This window comes from Lynx rufus, unplaced genomic scaffold (assembly GCF_022079265.1).
Source record: "Lynx rufus isolate CCGP_SWC_20201006 ecotype Redwood Valley unplaced genomic scaffold, mLynRuf1.p SCAF_2, whole genome shotgun sequence".
In the NCBI taxonomy this organism is placed as follows: Eukaryota; Metazoa; Chordata; class Mammalia; order Carnivora; family Felidae; genus Lynx; species Lynx rufus.
This window is the reverse complement of record NW_025814834.1, coordinates 166,897,219-166,920,556: the sequence shown is the minus strand read 5'-3', so window position 1 is coordinate 166,920,556 and position 23,338 is coordinate 166,897,219. Positions and strand designations below refer to the sequence as shown.

The following is a 23,338-nucleotide window of genomic DNA, read 5'->3' as shown; positions in this document are numbered from 1 at the left end:
CTTGTATTTTTGTTTGGGGGGAAAGTGAAAAAATAAACCCTGAAGATCCGTAAATAAGAGAATCATTAACCAAATCTTAGTACATACACAGTATGGAAAATTGTAGCTATTGAAAACATAATTAGATCAATGATGTGTTATGGAATGTTTATGCCATATGGTAAAGAAAAACAAACCAAAGATAGATGGATAGATGGATGAATAGCATGACTCAATTTTAATTTCCACATAGAGGGGAAAAAAGTCTTTCATGTTTTTACACATCTGTAAAAGCATGTAGAAAAATGTGGAAAGATTCTCACAAAACTATCACTGGGGAAAGAGATTGGAGGGAAGAGGACAAATTATTAAAATCTGATATTACTCTGTTGTGTTTGACTTGCAGGAAAGGACACTTAATTGAGATTCTTTCCGTCCCCATTTTAGCAGAGAGCCTACAGGCCAAAATCAAAAATTCTAACACATCACCCAGTAGACACCAGCGCTTCAGACTGGTGTCTTCTGGCATCTCACATGTTTCTCCTTGACAAAGGGGAGCATTCTCTGTTCCCGTTCCACAAGTTTACATTGTGGGTGGGGTGTGGGGTACAGGTAACACGTGTTTTGGGATTACAGGCAGAAGAGTTGTAACCCACTAGGTAGCCACTGCTGCTCCCTACCCAGAGGGCTTGGCTCTGAGCTGGATGCAGTGACAGGACAAGATTTGGGCTGTCTCGCTCGAGAAATCAGAGATTATCTTCTATATATGGGAAGCATGGAGCAAAGGTATATTTGGAGCCTCAAATAATGAAATACAGAACAGACTGCTAATGCTCACCAAGCATCCATGTTCCAGAGTGTTCTTCGTTAGGCTTTTATTGAAGAATTCTATAACTAACTAACTAAAGGAACATATGTGTGGTTTTATGTCGAAATATTTGTGAGAAATTTGTCTTTTATGTGAACCATTCTTCTCTTTATAAGAATCTAGAAAACACTTTCTTTTGGGCCACCAAAGTTCTGCCCCTGATGACATGGTTACGAGCCATTATATTATGGAATCTGTGAATCCTATAACTCATATGTCTCTTAGATTTAGCTGCTGAGAACAGCAGAGCCAGATTATGAATCAAATTTATATTGTGTGGGACCCTGTAGCTGTCAGTGTTTTAAATTTGCCTCCTGTCTCACTGTACTCTTTAACCTTTCCTTTCATTTAATAGGGCCTATGGGCAACCTAGAAACCTCTTGAAATTGCACTGCTCTTATCCAAGACATGGCATTTTCCATGTGGTTTATTCATCTGTAAACAACATCTGTGCTTGCTAAATGTCAGTTGTGGAAAAGTTACAACTCTGCACTTCAAGAATCTTTGGGGATTACTAATAATCTAAGAATCTTATACTATGGCATTTTATATAAGCCTTTCAACATATGACATTACAGGGGCACCTGGGTGGCTCAGTCAATTAAGCGTCTGACTTCGGCTCAGGTCATGACCTCATGGTTCATGAGTTCGAGTCCCACGCTGGCCTCTGTGCTGACAGCTCAGAGTCTGGAGCCTGCTTCAGATTCTGTGTCTCCCACTCTTTCTGCACCTCCCCCACTCAGAGTCCATCTCTCTCTCTCTCTCTCTCTGTCTCTCAAAAATGAATAGACATTAAAAATAAAAAAAACATATGACACTACAAGTATAGGTAGGAGTTATATCGGTGTCCTATAAGTGTACTACTTCGGACAGATGAATGAAATTAACAAATGAAAACTTTTAGAAATGAAATTTTTGCGAAGTTGAAGCAGCAAGGATGAATAATTAATCTTAGATTCTGATCTTATTAAAGTAAAAGGTTAAAATATATTGTCAAAACTTTCTTACCAAGCTTAACTGGTGCCAGCATCTATCTGATGCACTAAATCACTGTCTTAATACTTAGTCTGACAAATGACACACAGTTGTCATAGCACAGTGTGTGTTAAATATTTTTAGGACTTTTGGTATCAACAATGAAACAAGATAGACATGTAAATGAGTGGAAAAGTACCAGAAATGGAAACCGAACTAGTATTTCCTAGAAAAGTCTTTGTCACTGTCACTGTGGTTATTCACTTAATTGAGCTTTTGATTTGCAAGTACATTCATCTAGCTACAGCCTTACAGAAGGCCATTTCACACCCATAGACTTAATCATATTAACAGTCATAGGCTGATATTTTGGTTTCTATGTTAGGCTCTTGCTTCATTAGGCATTCTCCATCATCTAGGGCTTATTCTCAGAAACACAGAAGCAAGATTCTTTTTTCCCTCTAACTAGACAGGCAGCTACTAACAGACATGCACCTACTAGGGAAACTCCAAGATACTAAAAGAAGAAGGAGGAAAAGAAAGGAAGAAAGAAAATACAAAAACCTCTACAGTCTATCAAATAAATAAGTTAAAACAGAAAAACAAAAGGCCTCTATAGAGGGGCAGATTCCATATGGAAGAGTCACTGGCTTGCCAAGAAAAACTACATATAATTTTCCAACTACTTTTCTTTTAACTTGAAAATTTTGAAGATTGAACGCCTATAAATTTTGTTGACCAAAGAGAGTGAGGTCTTTCCAGAACAAGTCAATTCAGCGCAATAAACATTTGTTGAGTACCTCTCATGTGCCACTCATTGTGCCAGGTGCTGGCGATAAATGAAGAAGCAAGACACATGTGGTCTTTGCATTCATGGAGTTTACAATGCAGGGAGGATGCATGAAGGATGAGAGAACTGCTGTTATGAAAAACTATTAGCACAAGTCTTCCCTCAATGTTTAACCCTTGAATGACAGAGATGGACTTAGATGATACCTTCTCTAATAATATTTATGTAAGAATGGTCATCTTGTTTATTTGCATCTAGGAAAAAGAAGAGAAAAAGGAAGGCTATTGTTGCCTGCATCTTATTTGTATTCTCATAATTTGTTTTGTTTGCTTAACAATCGGATTCAAGTCCTTTCTCCAATACCTTCATCCATTCTCCTAAAGAAGATGGCTCAGGTGAATTTGGAACACCATCTCATATCTGATTTAGCAATTTTGTAACATGCGGCGATTAGAACATTTTAGATTGTGCACTCCTTAAGGAAAAAGGAGATTAGAAAACACATTGTCAATATATGTTTAGTTGTTTTTTCACTTACTTACAAATTTTGTATACACATAAATATGCATTGCAAATATATATTTACTATATTCAGTAAGATGTACACAAAAATATAAATTAAACTTTAAAATGAAATAAAGAGTAAAATAAAATTTGAAATAGTTTATTAACAAAATAAAAGCCTTTCTTTTCATGAAAAAAAAAACCACTGAAAAAATAAGCTAATCCATGAATTGTACGAGCTCATTATTAACATTTGGTTACCGTATTTTTATGATCTCTATATTGATTAGTTGTCCTTTCAAACTAAGCAGAAGCTGCACTTTCCTATTTTTTTTTTTAAAAAATGGTTTAAAATTTACTGAACTACTCAACTGAAACATTGAAACAAGACAGCAAATTGTTTCCAAGGCTTCTTAAGTACTTTTTTTGTAGGTGACAAACATAATTTTACCAATCCACCCCCACCCCCACACAATTATGGCAACATTTTGAAATACTGTACTTGTTTTCAAATGTTCCCTTAATAGCACTTTTTCACTCAGTGTTAAAATATTATCTTTATCTTGAAGGGACAAAAAAAGGCCTGTGATTTTTTTTTTTTTCAGAAAAACCTATTTGGTAACATGCTACTGATAGATGCATAACGTTACAGAACATATCAGCAAATTTAGAACATTTACCTTTTTTGGTGAAAAAGACAAAAAAAACCTCAGTTTTAAGATAACTCTTTTGACTTTGTTGCAAATGATTTCCACGACCATTCACCATCTCATTACACAGTAATGTTAGGATTCTACAATTTAAAATGTTTGTTTTTATCCATTATTTATGGAGACAAATTGCTGAAGTGTGTAAATACCACCATATGTCACCGTCTCATAAAAACAATCCAGGGTACGTTGTTGATTCTAAGATGTTCATTTTTCATATTTAATGTCTCCAATAATGGGGAGTTTTATGCCTACTGCCCAGTTTGGTGAGGGGGCTGGTTCTGAGCATGCCCAGCTAACTTAGGTTGGTTTTGGTGGCCTGGAAGAATTCCCTAGAGAAAACAGTGGGACACTGTTAAGAAATGCTGCCTTATTACAACTCTTCTGTCACTGAGGATGATACTGGGTGAAACAAAAGGTGATGGGAGCGTTGGACCAATGTGAATGTACCTGAATATCTTAACCAATTGATTTTGCTTGTATTTCCCTTTTCCTTTTGTGAATGAAGAAGAGTGTTAGATAATACAAACATATATTTCTAAATAAACCTAAAAGGGATATTTCAATCAATAAAAATTTAATCAAAAGATATTAGGTGACAAGAAAGCATGTGTCATAGCTTATGTGACAATTCTTATTTCTTTTTTTTTTTTTTTAATTTTTTTTCAACGTTTTTTATTTTATTTTTGGGACAGAGAGAGACAGAGCATGAACGGGGGAGGGGCAGAGAGAGAGGGAGACACAGAATCAGAAACAGGCTCCAGGCTCTGAGCCATCAGCCCAGAGCCCGACGCGGGGCTCGAACTCACGGACCGCGAGATCGTGACCTGGCTGAAGTCGGACGCTTAACCGACTGCGCCACCCAGGCGCCCCAATTCTTATTTCTTACTGGTACCTAAAACACGGTAAGTAGTATCGTCAACGAATTCCTAGATTCAGTGAAATACTGTCATAAGTTAAGGGTCCTGCTGTCATCCCCTCTGCATTTGTGTGCAGTTTTCCCCCTTCCCTCAGAACCCCACTTACAACATATCGAACACGGGACCACTTAGAGTCGGTGTCATGCCATCTAAGAGTGCTAGTTATCTGTCATCGCACTGCCCACCGTGGAGAGCCTGCGCGAGCGTGCGGAGAGAGGAGGGCAGCGCAGAGCGCGCAGAGGAAGGACATCTCTGAGGAAAGTTCTCACTCTAACATGAGTCAACAAAGTGACTCCTTGTGGCTGTGCAAGCTGAGGACATGGTTTTGTCGGGCTGGTCCTACCTCGCACGTAATTCACCGCACCAACTCCGTCAAGGCTCGCTCAACCTTAGAAGCGAAGGCTTTGCGTCCGCATTTTGTGTCGGGAAGGCAGGTGCCCAGCGATAATCCCCTTGCTCCGGGCGACACTGGGAGCCCACGGGGGCGGGGGGCGGGGGGCAGGACCAGGTCCTGGCTGGCGTGGAGCGCGGCAGGGAAACCGCAGGCGCCCGCGGGGCCGAGGGTCCGGCAGCTGCGGAGGGCAGCCGCGTGCCCCGCCCTCCTCCACCGCCGCGCGCGCGCGCGCGCGCCCCCCCGCCCCGGGGTCGACCAGCCGCACGTGGCGGGGGCGGCGGCAGCAGGGCGCGCGCTGGCGCCGGGACGCCCAGGGCTAGAGCCACACGTGCGCCCCGAGCGCGAGCGCCGGGGCCGCGGGGGCCTCGCCAGCCCCAGCCCCCGCCCTCATACCGGCGACGCGCGGTGAGTGACCAGGGGCTCGAACGGGGTGGGGGCGCCGGGGACCCCGGGACACGGACTTAGCTGGGTGTCTGAATGCCCGGGCTTCGTGCCTCGCCTCTCCCGGGGCATTGGGTGCGGCTGGGAGTTCTCCTCGTCAAGGTTCTCGCTCTCTGGGTGCTGATGTGCATTTGAGAGTGCCAGGTTGGGGTTCGGCCAGAAGGAGCGGAGAGGGCGCTCAGGCTGAGTGAGCCTCCCGGGACGCAGAATGGTGGGTGTGTGGGGCAGGGAGGGCTGGCATCTGGGGAAAGGGCCGAAGGCACGACTCGGGGTCCAGTGTTGGCGTGACTCGGGCTAGAAAATGGGCCTTTTCTAAGGCATTGCAGTCTTTTTTTTTTTAATTTTTTTTTTTCAACGTTTATTTATTTTTGGGATAGAGAGAGACAGAGCATGAACGGGGGAGGGGCAGAGAGAGAGGGAGACACAGAATCGGAAACAGGCTCCAGGCTCCGAGCCATCAGCCCAGAGCCCGACGCGGGGCTCGAACTCACGGACCGCGAGATCGTGACCTGGCTGAAGTCGGACGCTTAACCGACTGCGCCACCCAGGCGCCCCAGGCATTGCAGTCTTAAGTCTCGCGTGGTGGGTGTACTGTCCCATCATCGGCAGCACTTTCCCATAGACACACCTGGAGTCCCTACCTGGCGCGTTAGCTGCTCGTGGAAGGGCAAGCCCAGCCCACTGGCTAGCCACCGGCCAGACTCAATTTCCTCATTTGAGGAATGTCTTTGGAAAGGCTCTTCTCAGCTGGTTAGGGGGCACAAGTATGAGCATTTTAAGAGATTAAGTATCTGCATGATTAGATGGACATCTTAAACTTCATAACCCAGAAACATACAAAAGACTTTACCCAGGTATGTCCAGAGAACAGGACAAAATTAATCTTTATCCCTCACCTCTGGATAATTGTTATAATCCCTTATGTGTATATCCTCTGTAGATAAAAGTCTTTGCTGAGCCTCTACTATGTACCTGGCCTTTGAGTGTATTTTGTGATCCTTTATAATTCTTTTAAAAGTAGGTGAAGTGGCTATTAGTGTTCTCACTTTACAGATACGGAAACTTCCCTGCTTTCACAGAGATGGTGAGTTACAAGTTCCTGGCTCCAAACTTCGTGCTTCTTGCCGGCTCATAACATTATATCCACTTCCACTTGGACAAACATTATATTCTCATTGCCCATTAACTGGAAATGGTACAGTGCCCTGTTTCTCTGTCCAACATATAACCTTAGTGGCTAAGAGCTGACACTCGTTCCGCATTGTAAAGTAAAATCCTCAATCATTACCAGTAGTACTTTGTTAGGCATGAAACGCTCTGTAAGAGTCTGCAACATTCTTTGTTGATGTCTTGTTTCTTGAATGTCATGATGATTACATAGGACGGTCAGTTTCCAAATTTTGGCAAGCTCTGAATCATGTGTTAGAATGAGTTCCAGGGTGAAAAAAATTCTAAAGCATATGTAAGATTTTTATGGGAGAAGAATCCTCTCAGTATAGTAGATTTTGCACATTATTTCTCAAGTGTGGACTTATTTTTGTATTAGTATACCTGCTTTGTCCTCTGGCCAGTTATCTGTCATCTTTGTAATTACACTCACAGCACTGCTCTCAACTTCTACATGTAAATTTGTGCAGACCCATGTAAAAAGAAAGCCAAATCCCAAAGGTTTGTCCAGTGCCTTTTGTTCTTGGAATCTTGTGGTGCTCTTTGCTAATGGAAACAATGATTTTTTTTTAATACAAATATGTATTGAACAGCTATTATGTTCAAGACATTGTGCTGGTCACTGTAGTAAATATAAAGAAATGTAAGACCCAGTTCCTGTCCTCAAGAAATGAAAACTGTTTGAGAAGACAATAATTATGAGAACACAGTATGTCATGGGTGATAGGTGGCATAAAGTCACCTATTACAAGGAAGGTATGGGATCTAGCGTTAATCAAATTAATCTTTCAGTGATGAGTCAGATGCATAGGCAAAGAGAAAGGTCAAAAAGCAAGCCTGTCCAACAATTCTGATAATATCCTTGAAAAGTAGGTGATATTATCCTTTTTTCTTATAATAATAAAGGCAGATAATATTTATGGAACTCTTGATATATACCAGGCACTGTAATAAGAGCTGCTCATTTAATCTCCACAATAATCTTGTGACGTCGGTGCTATTTTTATTCTCATTTTACAAATGAGGAAACTCAAGTATGGAAGCCAGTTCTAATTTATCTAATTTTGAATTTACTTCTGGGTTTTCCTTTTTTTTTAAGTTTGTTTTGAGACAGAGAGAGAAAGTGGGGGTGGGGCAGAAAGTGAGGGAGAGAGAGAATCCCAAGCAGGCTCTGAGCTGTCAGCACAGAGACCGATGCAAGGCTCCAACTCCCGAACCGTGAGATCATGACCTGAGCTGAAATCAAGAGTCAAATGCTTAACTGACTGAGCCACTCAGGCGCCCCACTTCTGGCTTTTCTGTGTTAACTTGGTCAACTTGAGGATTTCCCACCTGTAGCATAGAGATACCAATAGTTTATATAGCAGATGACCTAATACTAACAACTCAAATATATGCTCTGCATTGTGATAAATTGCTAAGTAAATGCCTGTAAAAGATGATGAAGATTAGAATCTTAATTTACATCTCTTTTACAGTGATATGCGGAGGAAAAGGTAAACATTGAGTAAAACATCAGGCAGAGATGTTGAGACATGGAGTTGTTTGTGTAGAGACTTCAACTGAATTTTTCATTTATATAAGAAACCTTTAGGAACATTGTGGAATGATGATCACTAGTCTCAGCTCACCCCACCCCCTGGCAGTGTACCTCCAATTATCTTTAATTGTGAAATTCCTAGAAAATTCTTTAAACAAAGTAATTGTAATGTGCTTTAATATTTTTGATGCCTCGTAGCACTTTATGAAAAGACTCCATGGTTGAGGTTACAAGGTGAAGCAAAGCTTGCCAGAATCCAAAGATAATAATACCCAAGATGCAAAGATGAACCCCCCACCCTCTGCCACTGTCCATAAATAGAGACTTCAAGATTGAGGAAGACCAAGGAGAAACCCTTCCAATAAACTAAGGAAAAAAAGTTAGTAAAAGAGATTTAATTTCTCCATAAATGTCAGTTGCCATTTTTCAAACAAGGAAAAGAGGCTTTGAAATGTGAAGTTACTTGGGATGGTGACACAGGTAAAAATAGAGGAACCAGGCACCCAGGCCTCAAGCCCCAGGCACCATGCTCTTCCCAGTACATCATCCTTCCCGAAAGACAACGACTTATTTTATTTATAGCTCTAGAAGGATACGGAGGGTGAAAATAGAGAAGGTTGGATTTTTTTTTTAAGTTTATTTATTTATTTTGAGAGAGGGAGAGAGAGCACAAGTGGGGTAGGGACAGAGAGAGAGGGGAGAGAGAGAACCCCAAGCAGGCCCATGCTGTCACCACAGAGCCTGATGCAGGGCTCGAACTCATGAACCATGAGTTCATGACCTAAGCTGAGATCAAAAGTCGGACACTTGACCAACTGAGCCACCCAGGTGCCCCAAGAAGGTTGGATTGTTAAAACTTAACAAGTGCAGGGCATCTGGGTGGCTCACTCGGTTATGCAACCAATTCTTGGTTTTGACTCAGGTCATAACCTCACAGTTTGTGAGTTCAAGCCCCGTATCGGGCTCCTCACTGGCAGCATGGAGCCTGCTTGGGATTCTCTCTTTCCTTCTCTCTCTCCCCCTCCCCTGCTCATGCCATCTCCGTCTCTCTCAAAATAAATTTAAAAACTCAAAAAAATAAAAACTTAAGTGGTATGAAAATTGTTGGCTTGTGGAGCTAATCAAAGAAAGAAAACAGGAAACAAAGCAAATAACACCAATTGACTTGAGAGTACCTTATTTCTTCAGGACTCCATCCATGTCTTGTTTCTTTTATTTCTTTTTTGTAGTTCTCTACAAAATGAAATCTCTACAAAATGAAATGCTTGTTCAATTTATAAGACAGTTCACAGTACAAATGATTCCAGGGTTGAGATAAGATTCCCTTATGCCCTTTCAATTAATTTATTTATATGCAGTATTTCAAGAGTCTGTCTATTATGTCCAGTGTGGTATATCTGAAATGGAAATAAAGGCAAATAGAATTAACAGAAGAACATTTCAGAAAAATATAAAAGAAGGGGAAAATGTGTAAAGGAACTTTTGTTAAGAAAAATGATGAAGAGGTCACAAAGAGGGAAAGGAGAAAACCCTCCAACAGAATTAAAAAAAAAAAAAAAAAAAAGGACCAACACTTCAGAAACACTTCAGAAGTCTTCTGCTTTCAAGCAAGAAAAGAATGTGCCTACTTATTATAGGTAAAGTTAGGAGTACAAATGCTTACCAGTGAGACTGGAGGAAATTCTAGAGAGCCTCAGCTGCTCTTGAGAAAGGAAAACAGTGTCTGTCTAGTTTGTTGATGTAAAGTGTGTTGGGGCTATTGGGTAGAAAGAAGAAAAAGCAGAGGTTTAAGTTGATGTTACTTTCCTTGCCAGTCACATCACCTAACATGACATCATAAGGAGACTGATTTGATGATCCGGGTCAGACAGCACAGCATTTGTCCATGTTAGAGCTTGTGAGATTTTTTTCACCAAATGGCAGACTCAGAAGGAAAAAGGAGATAATGCTTCAGTCAGGAGACTGTTCTTTTTCATGACTTAGCTCATGAAAAGTCATGGAGAAGAAGGTTGACTCCAATGGCTAAGTTGCAAGCTTGCTACTTGGTGGATTTGATTTTCCTTTTCCATCATCCTAGTGGAATAGATCATTAGAGGTGGTTACATATTGTCTCTATACTGTTTTTGTATTTGTTTGTCTCATTCTCTTTTGAGGAAGGGAAGGGGGCGTCAGAATGATTCAAGCTTGTGAAGATTAAAGCATAAGGCATTATAACTGCTTTACTAGTGGGTATGATAAAGAATGCATGTAATGTGCATTGTGCCTGGAATATAGTAAGAAATCAATAAACTAAGCATTAGTTTTGATGGTAGAATTAACATTAGCACTATTTTTACTATTATGCTGCTACTGTTGCTACTAATCAGAAGCAGTCTCACATGCTTGAAGTAATGTTAGATCAGAAATCAGAAAATCTATGTTCTGATCTCGATTCTGCTATTAATGACATTTGGCAAGTCCCCCTCTTTTCTCTAAACCTTGACTTATCTATCTGTAAAATGGGGAAGGTGAAATAGATAACCTCCAAAGTGTTGTCTTTGTACTGAGATGCCACCACTAAGACATGTCTGTAAGTAGCTTTGCCAGCAGAAGGGAAGGATTTTGTACTCCACCTCATTGAGTCAACTGGGTAATTAATAGTATGCATTTGTAAGAGAGTCAACCTTGATAGACATCTAGAACATCATTTGGTTGTTCTGCAGTGTCCCAGACTGAAATGTCAGCTGTTGGAGGGTAAGAGCAGCAGGATCATGGCAGTGACTAGCTAACCTTTGAAGTGCCTTCCTCCTCTGACTTATTCAAGTATTTGATACTAGGGTTAAGAATAAAGATAGCCTCAGGGCACCCAGGTGACTCAGTCAATTAAGCATTGACTTCGGCTCAGGTCATCATCTTGAAGTCTGTGAGTTACAGCCGTGTGGGGCTCTGTGCTAACAGCTCAGAGCCTGGAGCCTGCTTTGGATTCTGTGTCTCCCTCTCTCTCTCTCTGCACCTCCCCTGCTCTCTCTCTCTCTCTTTCTCTCTCTCTCTCTCTCAGAAATAAACATTAAAAAAAAAAGAAAGATAGCCTAGCATATGATTTTTTTTAAACCTAGTTTTACAAAACGTATAGTTCCAGTGTAGTAAAAGTCATAAGTGATTTAGAAAAGACATCCATTGGGGTGCCTGGGTGGCTCAGTCAGTAAGCGTCCGACTCTTGGTTTGGGCTCAGGTCATGATCTCACAGTTCATGAGTTCAAGCTCCATGTTGAGCTCTGTGCTGACGGTGGGGAGCCTGCTTGGGATTCTCTCCCTCTCTCTGCCCCTCCCCTGCTTGAGAGAGAGAGGGAGGGAGGGAGAGAGAGACAGAGACAGATGCAAAAGCAGGACCCAGAAGGGAAAATGGGAGCTAGCCTCAGTGGAGTGCCTACTTTGTTCTAGGTAATCTCATGGGTCCATGACACTATCATATTAATCTTCCCAGTAACTTTGTCCAGGTTCCTATTACTGTATGCACTGTAAGAATGAGGAAATGGCACTCTTACAGTTAATAGCGCACCGTGGAACTAAGGTTCACTAGCTTTTTTCTTTTCCACAATACTACACTGCCCCCTTGAACTTAACATAGTGCTACCACGTTAAGTAAAGTAATGTGGAAGTAGGAAGTGCTCCTGCCTACATGCAGTTATCACCTGTGGTAAGGGTTTTTCCTAGCCTACTAAAATACAGTTTTGCAGTAATGTGTATTTTGTGCTTCTTCCTGGAGCAACAGAGGAAGATACTCACCGGGGAGTTATCCTTGCTTCTGCCTTCCTGCCAGTTGTAGCATTTCTGGCTCATCCTTGTCCCCCTCACTGAGATAGTATTTTCACTGTGTGGAAACTGTCACAACTTGAGTGATGGGTCAGTGACGAGTCAGTGAGGCAGCATTCTCTTTGATTTTCTGATTCAAGATAGAGTTGTAGTTTTAATATCAACCCTCCAGGCAGACTGTCTGAAAGATGTTTACAGTTGATAGGAAGTTTCATTTTATTAGAAGATACCTCATTTACTTGAAGGTCTTTGGGGTTCTGAGTTTCTTATAAGAGGAGAAACTATTTTACTGGGTATTCAAAGAAAATGAGCAAACTCGTGTTTGAGCAAACTCAATGTACTATATAAACTCAACTCTATCCTCTAATTTGCCTATTTCATATATAGGGGTGTGTGTGTGTGTGTATTTCATATATGTATATTTCATATATATTTCTTATGTACATATTTAATATGTGTTTTATATATGCATATTTCATATTTATACATTTAAAACATTCTTATAACTAATTAAATATTTTGCTATTACTATTTTATTTATTTGGATAATGTCATAGCTCCATAAATTGCAAAGCATATTGAAAGATACCCTGTAGATACCCCTTAGAGTCAAGAAGCAGAAATTTATTTAATCCCCTATGTAACTGGTTGTTCATAATCCAATCATCTTCTAGTTGTCTTCTCATTCAGTTTGTAATTTTCTTTATGCTAGAATATTCCAAATTTTAATGAAGTAACTAAGGTAGTGGTAATAAAGAAAAACTTACTATTAATGATGTCAGCCATGATGTGGCAGAATCAGATTTAATGTAGTTGTAGTTACATTAAAATAGAAATAAAATAGACACAACATGAATAGGCACTACTGGTCTGCTGGCTTTACTCTGGTCCCCATACACCCGAGGCCAAGACTAACTTTTTTGTTTGTTTTTTTGCCTTTGCATGTGTTTGTTTAATGTTATTCATATCTTGTAACACCTTGACTTATCCCCAATTAAAACTCAGTTAAATAATTTTTTTTAAAAACGTTGAATTAAACATCAGTGGTTTCCTATAGATTTGAGAGTAAAATCCAGGCTCCCTTCCATGGTAAACAAAGCCATGGTAGATGTGGTTCCTGGCTTCTTCTCCATTTCATGTCCTACCATTCTCCCCACAGTCACTTCCCCTGCCACCCTGCCCTTTTTTTTCTGTGACTCACCCATAGCCAGCTTGTTCCTCTGCCTCTGGGCTTCATCCTGAGCCTTCACTTGGCTTGTGCCAGTCTCAGCTCCAACTTCACCTCTTGCATTGACCAGCTTCTCTCCTCCCCAGTCTTTCTCTCCCCTTAGCTTCTTTTGTGGTTTCCTTTTATCATTGTCTGAATTTGTTATTTATCTGTTTTCTGTCTCCTTATTCCAGAACGTTGGTTCCATGAGAGCAGAAACCCTCACTATCTTGTTCTTCACTCTATCCCTAGCCCCTGCCACACAACAACTGCTTGATACATATTTGTTGATTGAATGGCTGACTAAAAGGTGTCTGAGCTGAGTTGGAATGGATGCATAAGACTTAGCCATTCTAGGGGTACCTGGGTGGTACAATCGGTTAAGCGTCTGACTCTCGATCTCAGCTCAGGTCATGATCTCACAGTTTGTGAGTTCAAGCCTTGCATTGGGCTCTGTGCTGATGGCTTGGGATTCTGTCTCTCCTTCTCTCTGCCCCTCCCCCACTTGTGTGTACGCTCTCTTTCCCTCAAAGTAAATAAACTTAAAAATTTTTTTTTAATTAAAAAAAGATTTAGCCATTCTAAGAACAGTGGAAAAGTAAGAGAATAACATCAACAGGATGTTGCAGGAAAACTAAGCAGCTAGAGAGTAGAGATGGATGTGGTTGGTAATATAGACAGAAATTAGCTCACAGAGGCCATTGTAGGCTGTGACCTTGGACTGTATGGTTTAGAGAAAGGGAAACTATCAGCTTTTAATTTAGATCAGTGTTTTCAAACATTTTAAACCAAGACCGATAAGAAACACATTTCATATTTTCTGTAAACTGAGACCCACCCTCAGATTCTAGAGGCCACCACAATCTTTGGCTCATGGCACCCCCCTGAATCTGCCACTGTAGATTCTCATATCAGTCCTTGTCATATTATAGCTCCCTGACTGACATTTTCGCCTCTCTCATCTACTTTTAAAGACTCACCTGATTAGATTGGGCTCATTTGAATAACACAGGATATTCTCCCCATCTCAGATCCTTAGCAGTAATCACATCTCCAAAGTCCCTCTATCATGAATTGTAATATATACACATGTTCTAGGGATTAAGGCATGGACATCTTTTGCGGGCCGTTATTCTGCCTACCACAGGCATGTTTATAAGGAGTTTTTTAATAGCTCATATTTCTTTCCCCTTCCTCCCTTTTTCTTTCTTTTAATAAATGTTTGTTGAATACTCTTTCCTAGTGCTAGGTGCTAGCATAGAGCACTGAGCCAGTGTTCCTGCTCTTATGGTAGCTTAAATTCTCACACAAAAATAGATGACAAACAAGTTGTCAAGTAAATAAACACAGTAGTTACAGATTGTACCATGAAGCAATAAATAGGGTGATGAGTAGAAAGTAGCTGGGCAAGACCACTTTGGCTAGGGGATCAGGGAGGGGCTCTCTGAGGATGTAACACATGATCTAAGATCTGAAGGATATAAGTCAGCCAGCCACTAAGAAACAGAGGAAGAGGATTCTAGCAGATGAAATGGAAAGTGCAGAATCTCTGGGCAGCAAAAGACATGCCTTATTTAGGGGCACAGTCTGAAAGCCAGTATGAATGGAGCAGAGTGAGCAAGGCAGAAAAGTATGGCAAATGATGGTGGCAACACAGGAGAAGTGAGGCCATACATTGCCCAAGAGAGCATCTGCGGTGAGGATTTTGGATTTTATTCTAACAACGATAGACATATTGAAGGGCTGTGAATAGTGGTAGTATGAAACATGTAATGTAATATTATTTATATTTCTAAAAGGTAGTCAGTATGTGAAAATGACCTAGAAAGGGGTAAGGATGGATTGGAAAGACACATTAAGGAGCTACTATAGTCATCTAGGGGAGAGATGACTGGCTTTTGGACTAGGGTGAGGACAGTAGAAATGGAGAGAAGTGGATTGATCTGTAATATATTTTGGAGGTAAAATTAATGAGACTTAGTGATGACTTGGTTGTAGGGAATGAGAAAGAGAGTGGACTCAAGGTCCACTTCTAGGTTTTTGAGCAACTTAGGGGGCAAGAATGTTATTTACTGAAATAAAAAGGGCTAGGGAAAGAACCAATTTGGAGAAGGGAGACCAACTGAACGTGTTAATATTGAGTACTATTAGAGATCAAGAGGTGATGCAAAGAGACAGACTGGAACACTGGAGTCTGAGATGAAGATGTGCATCTGAGAGGCATTAGCATACAAATGATTTCTAGAGCCGGGTGACCAGATGTGGAGCTGGGTGACCAGATGAGATCTCCTGGGGTGGGAGTAGAAATAGAAAATAATGTCTTGGGTGAGCTGAGGTCCTCCAAGAGTTGAAAGTCAGGAGGAGAAGGAAGAGCAACCAGCAAAGACTATTGAAAAGACGAGTGATGACTAGGCTAGAGGTAGAAAAGTTAAAGGGGCAAGTGGGCACATTTCTATAAACCCACTAGAGCCGGGGCACCTGGGTGGCTATGTTGGTTGAGCGTCCAACTCTTGATTTAGGTTCAGGTCAGGATCCCAGGGTTGTGGGCTCAAGTCCTGTGTAGGGCTCCTGCCTAAAATTCTCTCTGTCTCCCTTCCTCTCCCCCCACCCCCCTCCCTGGTGCTCTGCTCCTCTCTCCTACTTACTCGCATATGCTTGCCTGCTCGCTCGCTCTCTCTCTCTCTCTCTCTCTCTCTCAAAACTAAAAAACAAAACTAAACAAACAAACAAAAAACACTAGAGCAGTACTGTTATATCTCTAGCACTTAACATTGTGCCTGGCACATGAAAAGTAGCCTGTTAAAGGAATAAATGAATTTTTCTGAGAATGTCTAATATGTTCTGGCACATCTCTAGGCATGGGAGTAAGACGTGAACATTTGCATTGGCTGGTTCCCAATAGCCTAACATCGCAGAACTTTCCAGCATATGTTATGGATTTTTGGCCCACCTTAAAATAGAATTTAGAGAATTCCCTAATGATTAGTAGAACCATTCCTTAGGTTTAAATTTGGAAACAATCAGAAATCACCAGCTTGCATTTTCTGAACCATTCGAGATAGGAATACTTAGTAAAATAAATGAGTAATAAATAAACAAGCAAACAAACAAGTAAAATTGAACTTCTGTAGAAGACTCAAACAACTCCCTTTCTTATGACCAAAGAGATCAATTTTTCACTAAGTTCTAGGAGAGGGTTATAAGCCACTTTTTAATCTTCTGTTCTGGAAGCATATTAATAGATCAGAAATTCTCATTGGTCTTGGGATTTAACACCATTATGTTTGACTATGATGGTGCAACCCTGTTTGGAAGAAAACAATTTTTGTGTGCACCTGAGGCTCGGAAGGTTAAGTAACTTGCTCCCAGTCTCAGAGTTCTTAAACCCAGTTCTAAAGGACTCCACAGGCCATACCTCTTCTCCCACCCTTTGCCAACTCCAAGAAGCATAAGTGAATGGGGTTAGAGGTGGTTAAGATTTTCAGTTTACAAGTTTTAAGGTATACTTCACTTAAAAAGAAAAAAACCCAAATCTTAATGATACAGAGAAATTAAAGGGGCATTTTAAGCCTTTCTGAATTGTGTTGGTCCTGGTATTTTCTGAATGTATTTAACATGAATGAATTTGTCTTCTTTTACAAGGAAAATTACAGAGGTGTGTTCCAGAGTTGACTGTTCATGGCACAAACAAATGGAGGGTGTTCACTGGCACTTATTTTTATCATTGTGTTGTTGTTGGCTAAAGCAAATATAGGTAAGATATTTTTATAATTGAATCAGTAGAAGGATTTATGGGTTAAATTTTCAGTTACAGATGAAATATATATTCGTGGCAATTGTTCTGGTAGTTGGTCTTTTGTAGTCAATCTTCTATCATTTTAAGTGGGTATATCTGGTTCCATATCTGTAACTAATATGCATTTTATTTAATTTATACTGATTAACATGAGTCCAATCATATCATTTCTCATTAAGTGACTAGGTAACCACAAAGCTGACTTCATGAATGAATGTTTTACTAAAACGGTAGTGCATTTTAACAGAGGGTGTTTATGAGCAAATTCAACTATGGTAAAAAAATAATGGCTGACGTTTTCCCTGCCTTTTCTTTTTTGGGAGCTTACTTTTTACTTAAGATCAATGAAAATTAAAGATGCAGAGAACAAATATACAAGTAGGATAGGGTGAGGAAAGAGAAAGGGAGAGACTTTTTCAGTTCTAAAAATAAAAAAGAATTTTTCATTTATAGGGAATTTTTAGTATTTCATTTATATTTAGTATTTCATTTATATCATTCAGATATAAATAACTTCTTCTGGGGCACCTGGATGGCTCAGTCGGTTGACTGCCCGACTTTGGCTCAGGTCATGATCTCGCTGTCCATGGGTTCAAGCCCCGCATTGGGCTCTGTGCTGACAGCTCGGAGCCTGGAGCCTGTTTCAGATTCTGTGTCTCCCTCGCTCTCTGCCCCTCACCCACTCATGCTCTCTCTCTCTCTCTCTCTCTCTCTGTCAAAAATAAATAAACATTGAAAAAAAATAACTTTTTCTACCAATTCCTGTTTAGGGTAGTTAATCAAAGCAGTCTTACAAAAAAAAAAAAAAGAAGAGACTTTCAGTAGAGGCTTTCTATCACATTTGAAAATTCAGGGCAAATCTATAATTCTGTTGTTCTTTCACTGGCAGTACCACCAAAAACTGTTCATTTCTGAATAGTTGTCATATTTATTTACACAAAAGCTTCTGGAGAGTAAGAATGACCTCTCTTTTAATGAGTTTAATGTAGTATCTGTCAATAAACAAACTCTTTTCATGTAGTGTCACATTAGCTGTATTGGGTTATGGTTCATCTAGCCCAGGGTCTTGCATCTTGAAGGAATACCAAAATATGGCATGGTAAGACCTAATTTTCATCCTTGATGCCAACCACAAACATAACAGAGCCACTGAATATTTTCTTTTTTTTTTTTTTTTTAATTTTTTTTTTTTCAACGTTTATTTATTTTTGGGACAGAGAGAGACAGAGCACGAACGGGGGAGGGGCAGAGAGAGAGGGAGACACAGAACCGGAAACAGGCTCCAGGCTCCGAGCCATCAGCCCAGAGCCCGACGCGGGGCTCGAACTCACGGACCGCGAGATCGTGACCTGGCTGAAGTCGGACGCCCAACCGACTGCGCCACCCAGGCGCCCCTGAATATTTTCTTTTGTTACAAAATAATGTTCTAGATTATACAAACTTTATACCATTAATACAGCAAGAGAAAGTGTTATTCCTAAATCTATCCCTTGTAGTTTGTAATAGCCCCTTACACCATTATTTTTCTTTTTGGTCTGAGTATTGAAGTAAGCCTTATAAATCATAAATGAGAATGGAAACAAGTGTGATTTATTCTGGGAAGTACTTTTCAGTAGCCTGAGGAATAATCTGCATATAAGAGAGGTTGATTTTTCCTGGTCCCATGTTCCTGAATGTTCTCCCAACCCTATTTTCTCAGCACTTTTGGTTCTGGTTATAGTATAACTGTTTTGAGAAGGATGCGTATTTTAATTCAAATACAATTAGACTTTAATGTGGTTACCTTCTGTTCTCATTGTGCATCACCAATTCAGCCAGAGCAGTGTAGGTTATTTATATTTCCATGATTTGATGGGATTAATTTTACCTTGCTCTTGAGGATTACACAAACCCACCATTTTGAGATGGATTTCTTATGTGCTGACTTGTGTCTTATTGCAGATGTATGCAAGAGAGGAGATGTGACCGTGAAGCCTTCCCGTGTAATTTCACTTGGATCAGCTGTCAATATTTCATGCTCTTTGAAGCCTGAACAAGGCTGCTCACAATACCCCAGTGTTAACAGGTTAATCCTCTACAAGTTTGACAGACAAATCCATTTTCTGCATGGTTACTCCCTCAGTTCTCAAGTCACTGGTCTTCCTCTGGGTACAACCCTGTTTCTCTGCAAATTGGCATGTAGCAAAAACAAGGAGTTTCGAATATGTGGGGCAGAGATCTCAGTTGGTGGTGAGCATTCCATTCTGAATTCTTAAAAACTAGTCATCTTTCGATATTTGTCATGTGTTATACAGAAATCCAAATATAGGACTGTTCTTTCTTTTCATGCCACATGGATATATTTCATCTTGATAGCAATATGAGCATCTCAACGTCAGAAATCCAGAAATCAATAGAATTGGGGTTTCATTTAGTAGTGTTATCTCTCTTTTTCTCCCTCCCCCTATCAGCTCCCCTGCCCACTAGTGTTTTACCCACTAAGACCATTTACCTGTTGTCCTTGGACTCCAGTGGCAGGAAAGAGAATCTCTGCAGATGACTCTTCATGGCTTCTTGATTTATGAGAATTCAATTCAAAGCTACAACCTCCTAAAAAGACGAAAGAGGTACCTTTTTTGACTTATGAAGTCCAGGTTGACCACCCAAAGCTGAGCAGTTCTCCTTTCCCTAACTTAATGGTCCTTACATCCACACTTACTCCTGACCACTGGTTATACTTATCAGAGGTTAAAAGAAAACTATTGTCACACTATCTTTACCTGGGTTTTCTAGAAAGCTCCCTGAGGCAGAACTGACATGCTTATGCTTCATTGGGAGAGGGGAATTCAGTACTCTCAGGAAAGCAAGAGTGAGGGGGTGAGCCAGGAAGGGACCAAAGCAAACACAAGGAGGTCAAGTTACTGAGCTGGCCACAGCATCGAAAGAAAATACAGCTGGTTGCTTGGTCACTAGGGACATTCCCAAAAAAAAAGTATGGAAATACAATGACAGAGAATGAGGAGAATTTAACTATCTGTCATTGGTCAAAGTTCACCCACAGGGTATCAACTCCCCCACTTAGCTTGCACTGCTGGTCCCTCCAGGCAGCTGCTATGCCTAGGGTGAGCTGGCAGCACACCTGCCAAAAGCTTGTAGCCTACAGCCTACAACCTGTAGCCTTGAAGGTCCAGCCGGGCAATCCAGTGAGATTGCATGGGCTCTGAGTCATCCCATCTCATTCTGTGCCTCCGTGGTTGCAGATAAGCTCTGGAGTGGCCAGTGAGAGGCATGGGAGAGTAGGAGGAATTGGTATATTAGTCTGACTGACAAAGATGCAAGGACAGGGCCCCTGACATGAAGACAGTGTTACAGAGCTCGATGAGACTCTTTCCTAAAGATGGAAACCACTATTCTTTGACCTGCAAGGATATGGTTGGTGCCAAGCAATCTTGCTGGAGAGTCACCAGAAGCACCGAGTAGAATACCAAGCAAACAGCTGAACAAATCACTGGAGGCTGAGAAGATATAAACCAGGCCCAGTCCTCCTCTTCCAGTTCAGGGCCTCCTATTCGTACCATTTATGGGTCATGTACTCTTGGCTCTGACTGCCTGTGGTGTCCTAAAAGGAACATGGGCTTTGAAGCCCAACCCTGTCACTAGCAGTAGGCAGTTTCAATTCTCTGAGCCCCAGTTTCTCTGTCTGTTATGAAGATACTAACACGTACTTCAGAAAATGGTTGTAGTGAATAGATGACACTCAGTATGCAAAGTGCTTAATCTAGTACCGGGCATATGGAAAGCACCTAGGTGATAAGCATTAGGGTTGAAGTTTTATGTGGCTTGACTCTTTTATTCCTGTGCACAGTGTGTTGGGTAGGCGACCCCATTTCCCTTAAAAGAACAGTACAAGAAAGTGATAGACAAAATCAAAACTTTTCTAAAAATCACCATTGGTCCTCACCTTCCTTGTCCTCAGAACACATGAATGTTTCACCCTGGGATAACTTGTTAGTAGACCAACATTACATATGTGTATTAGATATTCCCAGGCATAGATGTCAGTTGTGGGTGTTCACAGTGCTGCTGCTGTTTTCTTCATATTTACTAGGCTAACAGTAGCCTTGAAAGTCAGTGTCCTTGCACATGTCTTTAGCCATCCCATTCCATTTCCTACCTTTTCTTAGGTATGTTAGAGTGCTACAACCCCTTTTCATTTTTAAAACTTTCCATCCAGAATATGCAGATGCATTTCTGACAGTTGCAGCATCAGAAAACCCAGGGAGATAGATGGTCAAGAGGATCTGTCGTGGTGCAGCAAAGTTGGGTGGTGCTGCTGGAATGTTGCTTGCACCGTGTGCTCTAGTTGTAACCGCACCACCAAATGGCTGCTCTTTAAGCAAGGTTAGCACCTTTGAGGGGAAGGACTGACTGAAAGTAGCACCTTTTTCTGAGTACAGCTAGTCATTCCAAGAAAAGACACAATGAATTTTGGTTTTGCCTAGTATAGCAAGCTTAATCCTATCTAGTGAGGGAGTAAAGAGCCCCTTTTCTGTGATAAGTGGTGTCCACAGTGCCTTTGTATATCCTGAGGATGCTGTCATAAAGTTGGCTGTTTTCTAAGAACTGGGAATGGGTAATTTAGCCTTTTCTTCCCAGCCCCTTCCAGGGCTTAGGCTGCTCTGCTGCCAAGACCTCATTCCAATTGTGCAGTAACTAAGCAATCAGTGCTCTAGCTTAACCTCATAGGATTGATCCACAAGCTATTTAGAAAATCAAGGCAATAAATGAAAGACAATGGATTCTTGCTTGGGTGGGTCTTTTAATGTTTGTTTGTTTATGAGGGAGAGAGAGAGAGAGAGAGAGAGAGTGAGTGAGGGAGGGGCAGAGATAGAGGGGAACAGAGGGTCCAAAATGACCTCTGTACTCATCACAGAGAACCCGACCTGGGATTCAGACCCATGAACTGAGAGATCATGACTTAGCCAAAGTCAGATACTCAACCGGCTGAGCCATCCAGGTGCCCCTTGGGTGTTTTCAGCATATGCTTGACTGTTGATATTTCTGAAAGCTATTTTTCCAAGACTATTAATTTCCCATAGTAAGTAGGGCTTTTAAAAACAATAACAAGTGTAGTACTCATAACAATTTATTATATTGCAAGCTATCTTAATTTTCAGAGGCTTTGATTTCTGTCCTTTTTTTGGTGTCAGCTATTATACACTTGTATTGAAGAGAATGAGGCCTGGTTTCCCCTGGAACAGATAGTCTCTGTCAAAACCAAGTCCTGGGGTGTGGGGACCTCATGCTAGGAAAGTTGACTTGATTTGTGAGTAAAAGCAGTGCTCTTTAAAATAAGAGTCTCTGAAAACTTTTAGGAGTAAAGATACGAGTGAGAACTAACTTTTTAATTACTTAAAAGTACCACGTGCTTTATATGTCATTTGGTCATCAAAAGACCCTATGAAGGGTTAGGATGGGAGGGGAGACATATCAACAAACTTGTAGAAGCTAGAAAGCAGGTAGACCAGTAATAATTGGCTTAGCCAACAGCTGGCAATGAGAAATGTCATGATGCAACATGACTGAATGCAGAAGATTCCACCCCAGAAAGACTCAGAAATTGGTGATACCATGTCTTTCTGGGAGGAAGGGTAAAATAGGACTAAGAAATGAGAGATTCCATTGAAAATCTATTTGAAAAACAGATTCTCAGATCTCTTTCCAAATTCCATGTAGCTAGACATTCACTGCTCCACTACTCTGGCATAAGACTGGAGGCTTGGCATCAGAGGGTCACTAAACTAGCTCCGACCACTTCAGTTGAGATTGGTAATACCATGCTGAAAAACAGAGGAATTAAAGGAACATCTACAAACAGCTCCCTTCAACCCTGTACTCTCCCCCACTAAAGTTAGAATATCCTTTTCTAAGAAATCTGACAAGGCCAAGAGGAAATATCTAAAATTATTGACGATACTGTGGCACCTGGGTGACTCAGTTGGTTGAGCAACGACTTTAGCTCAGGTCATGATCTCCCCATTTGTGGGTTTGAGCGCTACGTCAGGCTCTGTGATGACAGCTCGGGAGCCTGGAGCCTGCTTCTGATTATTCTGTGTCTCCCTCTCTCTCTGCCCCTCCCCCACTCATGCTCTGTCTCTCTCAAAAATAAATAAATATTTTAAAAAATTTTTAATAAAATAAAATAATTGACAATACAGAAAACCTGGCCAGATAACCCTGGGTGAAACCCAGAATCAGCAAATGCCCCTCAGCTGA

At 41.0% G+C, this 23,338-nt stretch overlaps 1 protein-coding gene across 3 annotated transcripts in view; it reads left to right on the top strand.

The window, feature by feature from the left end:
• Positions 1 to 5,460: 5,460 nt before the first annotated feature.
• Positions 5,461 to 23,338, top strand: part of IL12RB2 (interleukin 12 receptor subunit beta 2) — a 78,362-nt gene continuing 60,484 nt past the window's right edge. For all 3 annotated transcript variants that reach the window (XM_047082192.1, XM_047082191.1, XM_047082193.1), the window contains exons 1-3: positions 5,461 to 5,545; positions 16,930 to 17,041; positions 19,025 to 19,312. In XM_047082192.1, the coding sequence (XP_046938148.1) occupies positions 16,966 to 17,041; positions 19,025 to 19,312 (364 nt within the window). In that variant the 5' untranslated portion in view covers positions 5,461 to 5,545; positions 16,930 to 16,965. The remainder of the gene's footprint in view (positions 5,546 to 16,929; positions 17,042 to 19,024; positions 19,313 to 23,338) is intronic.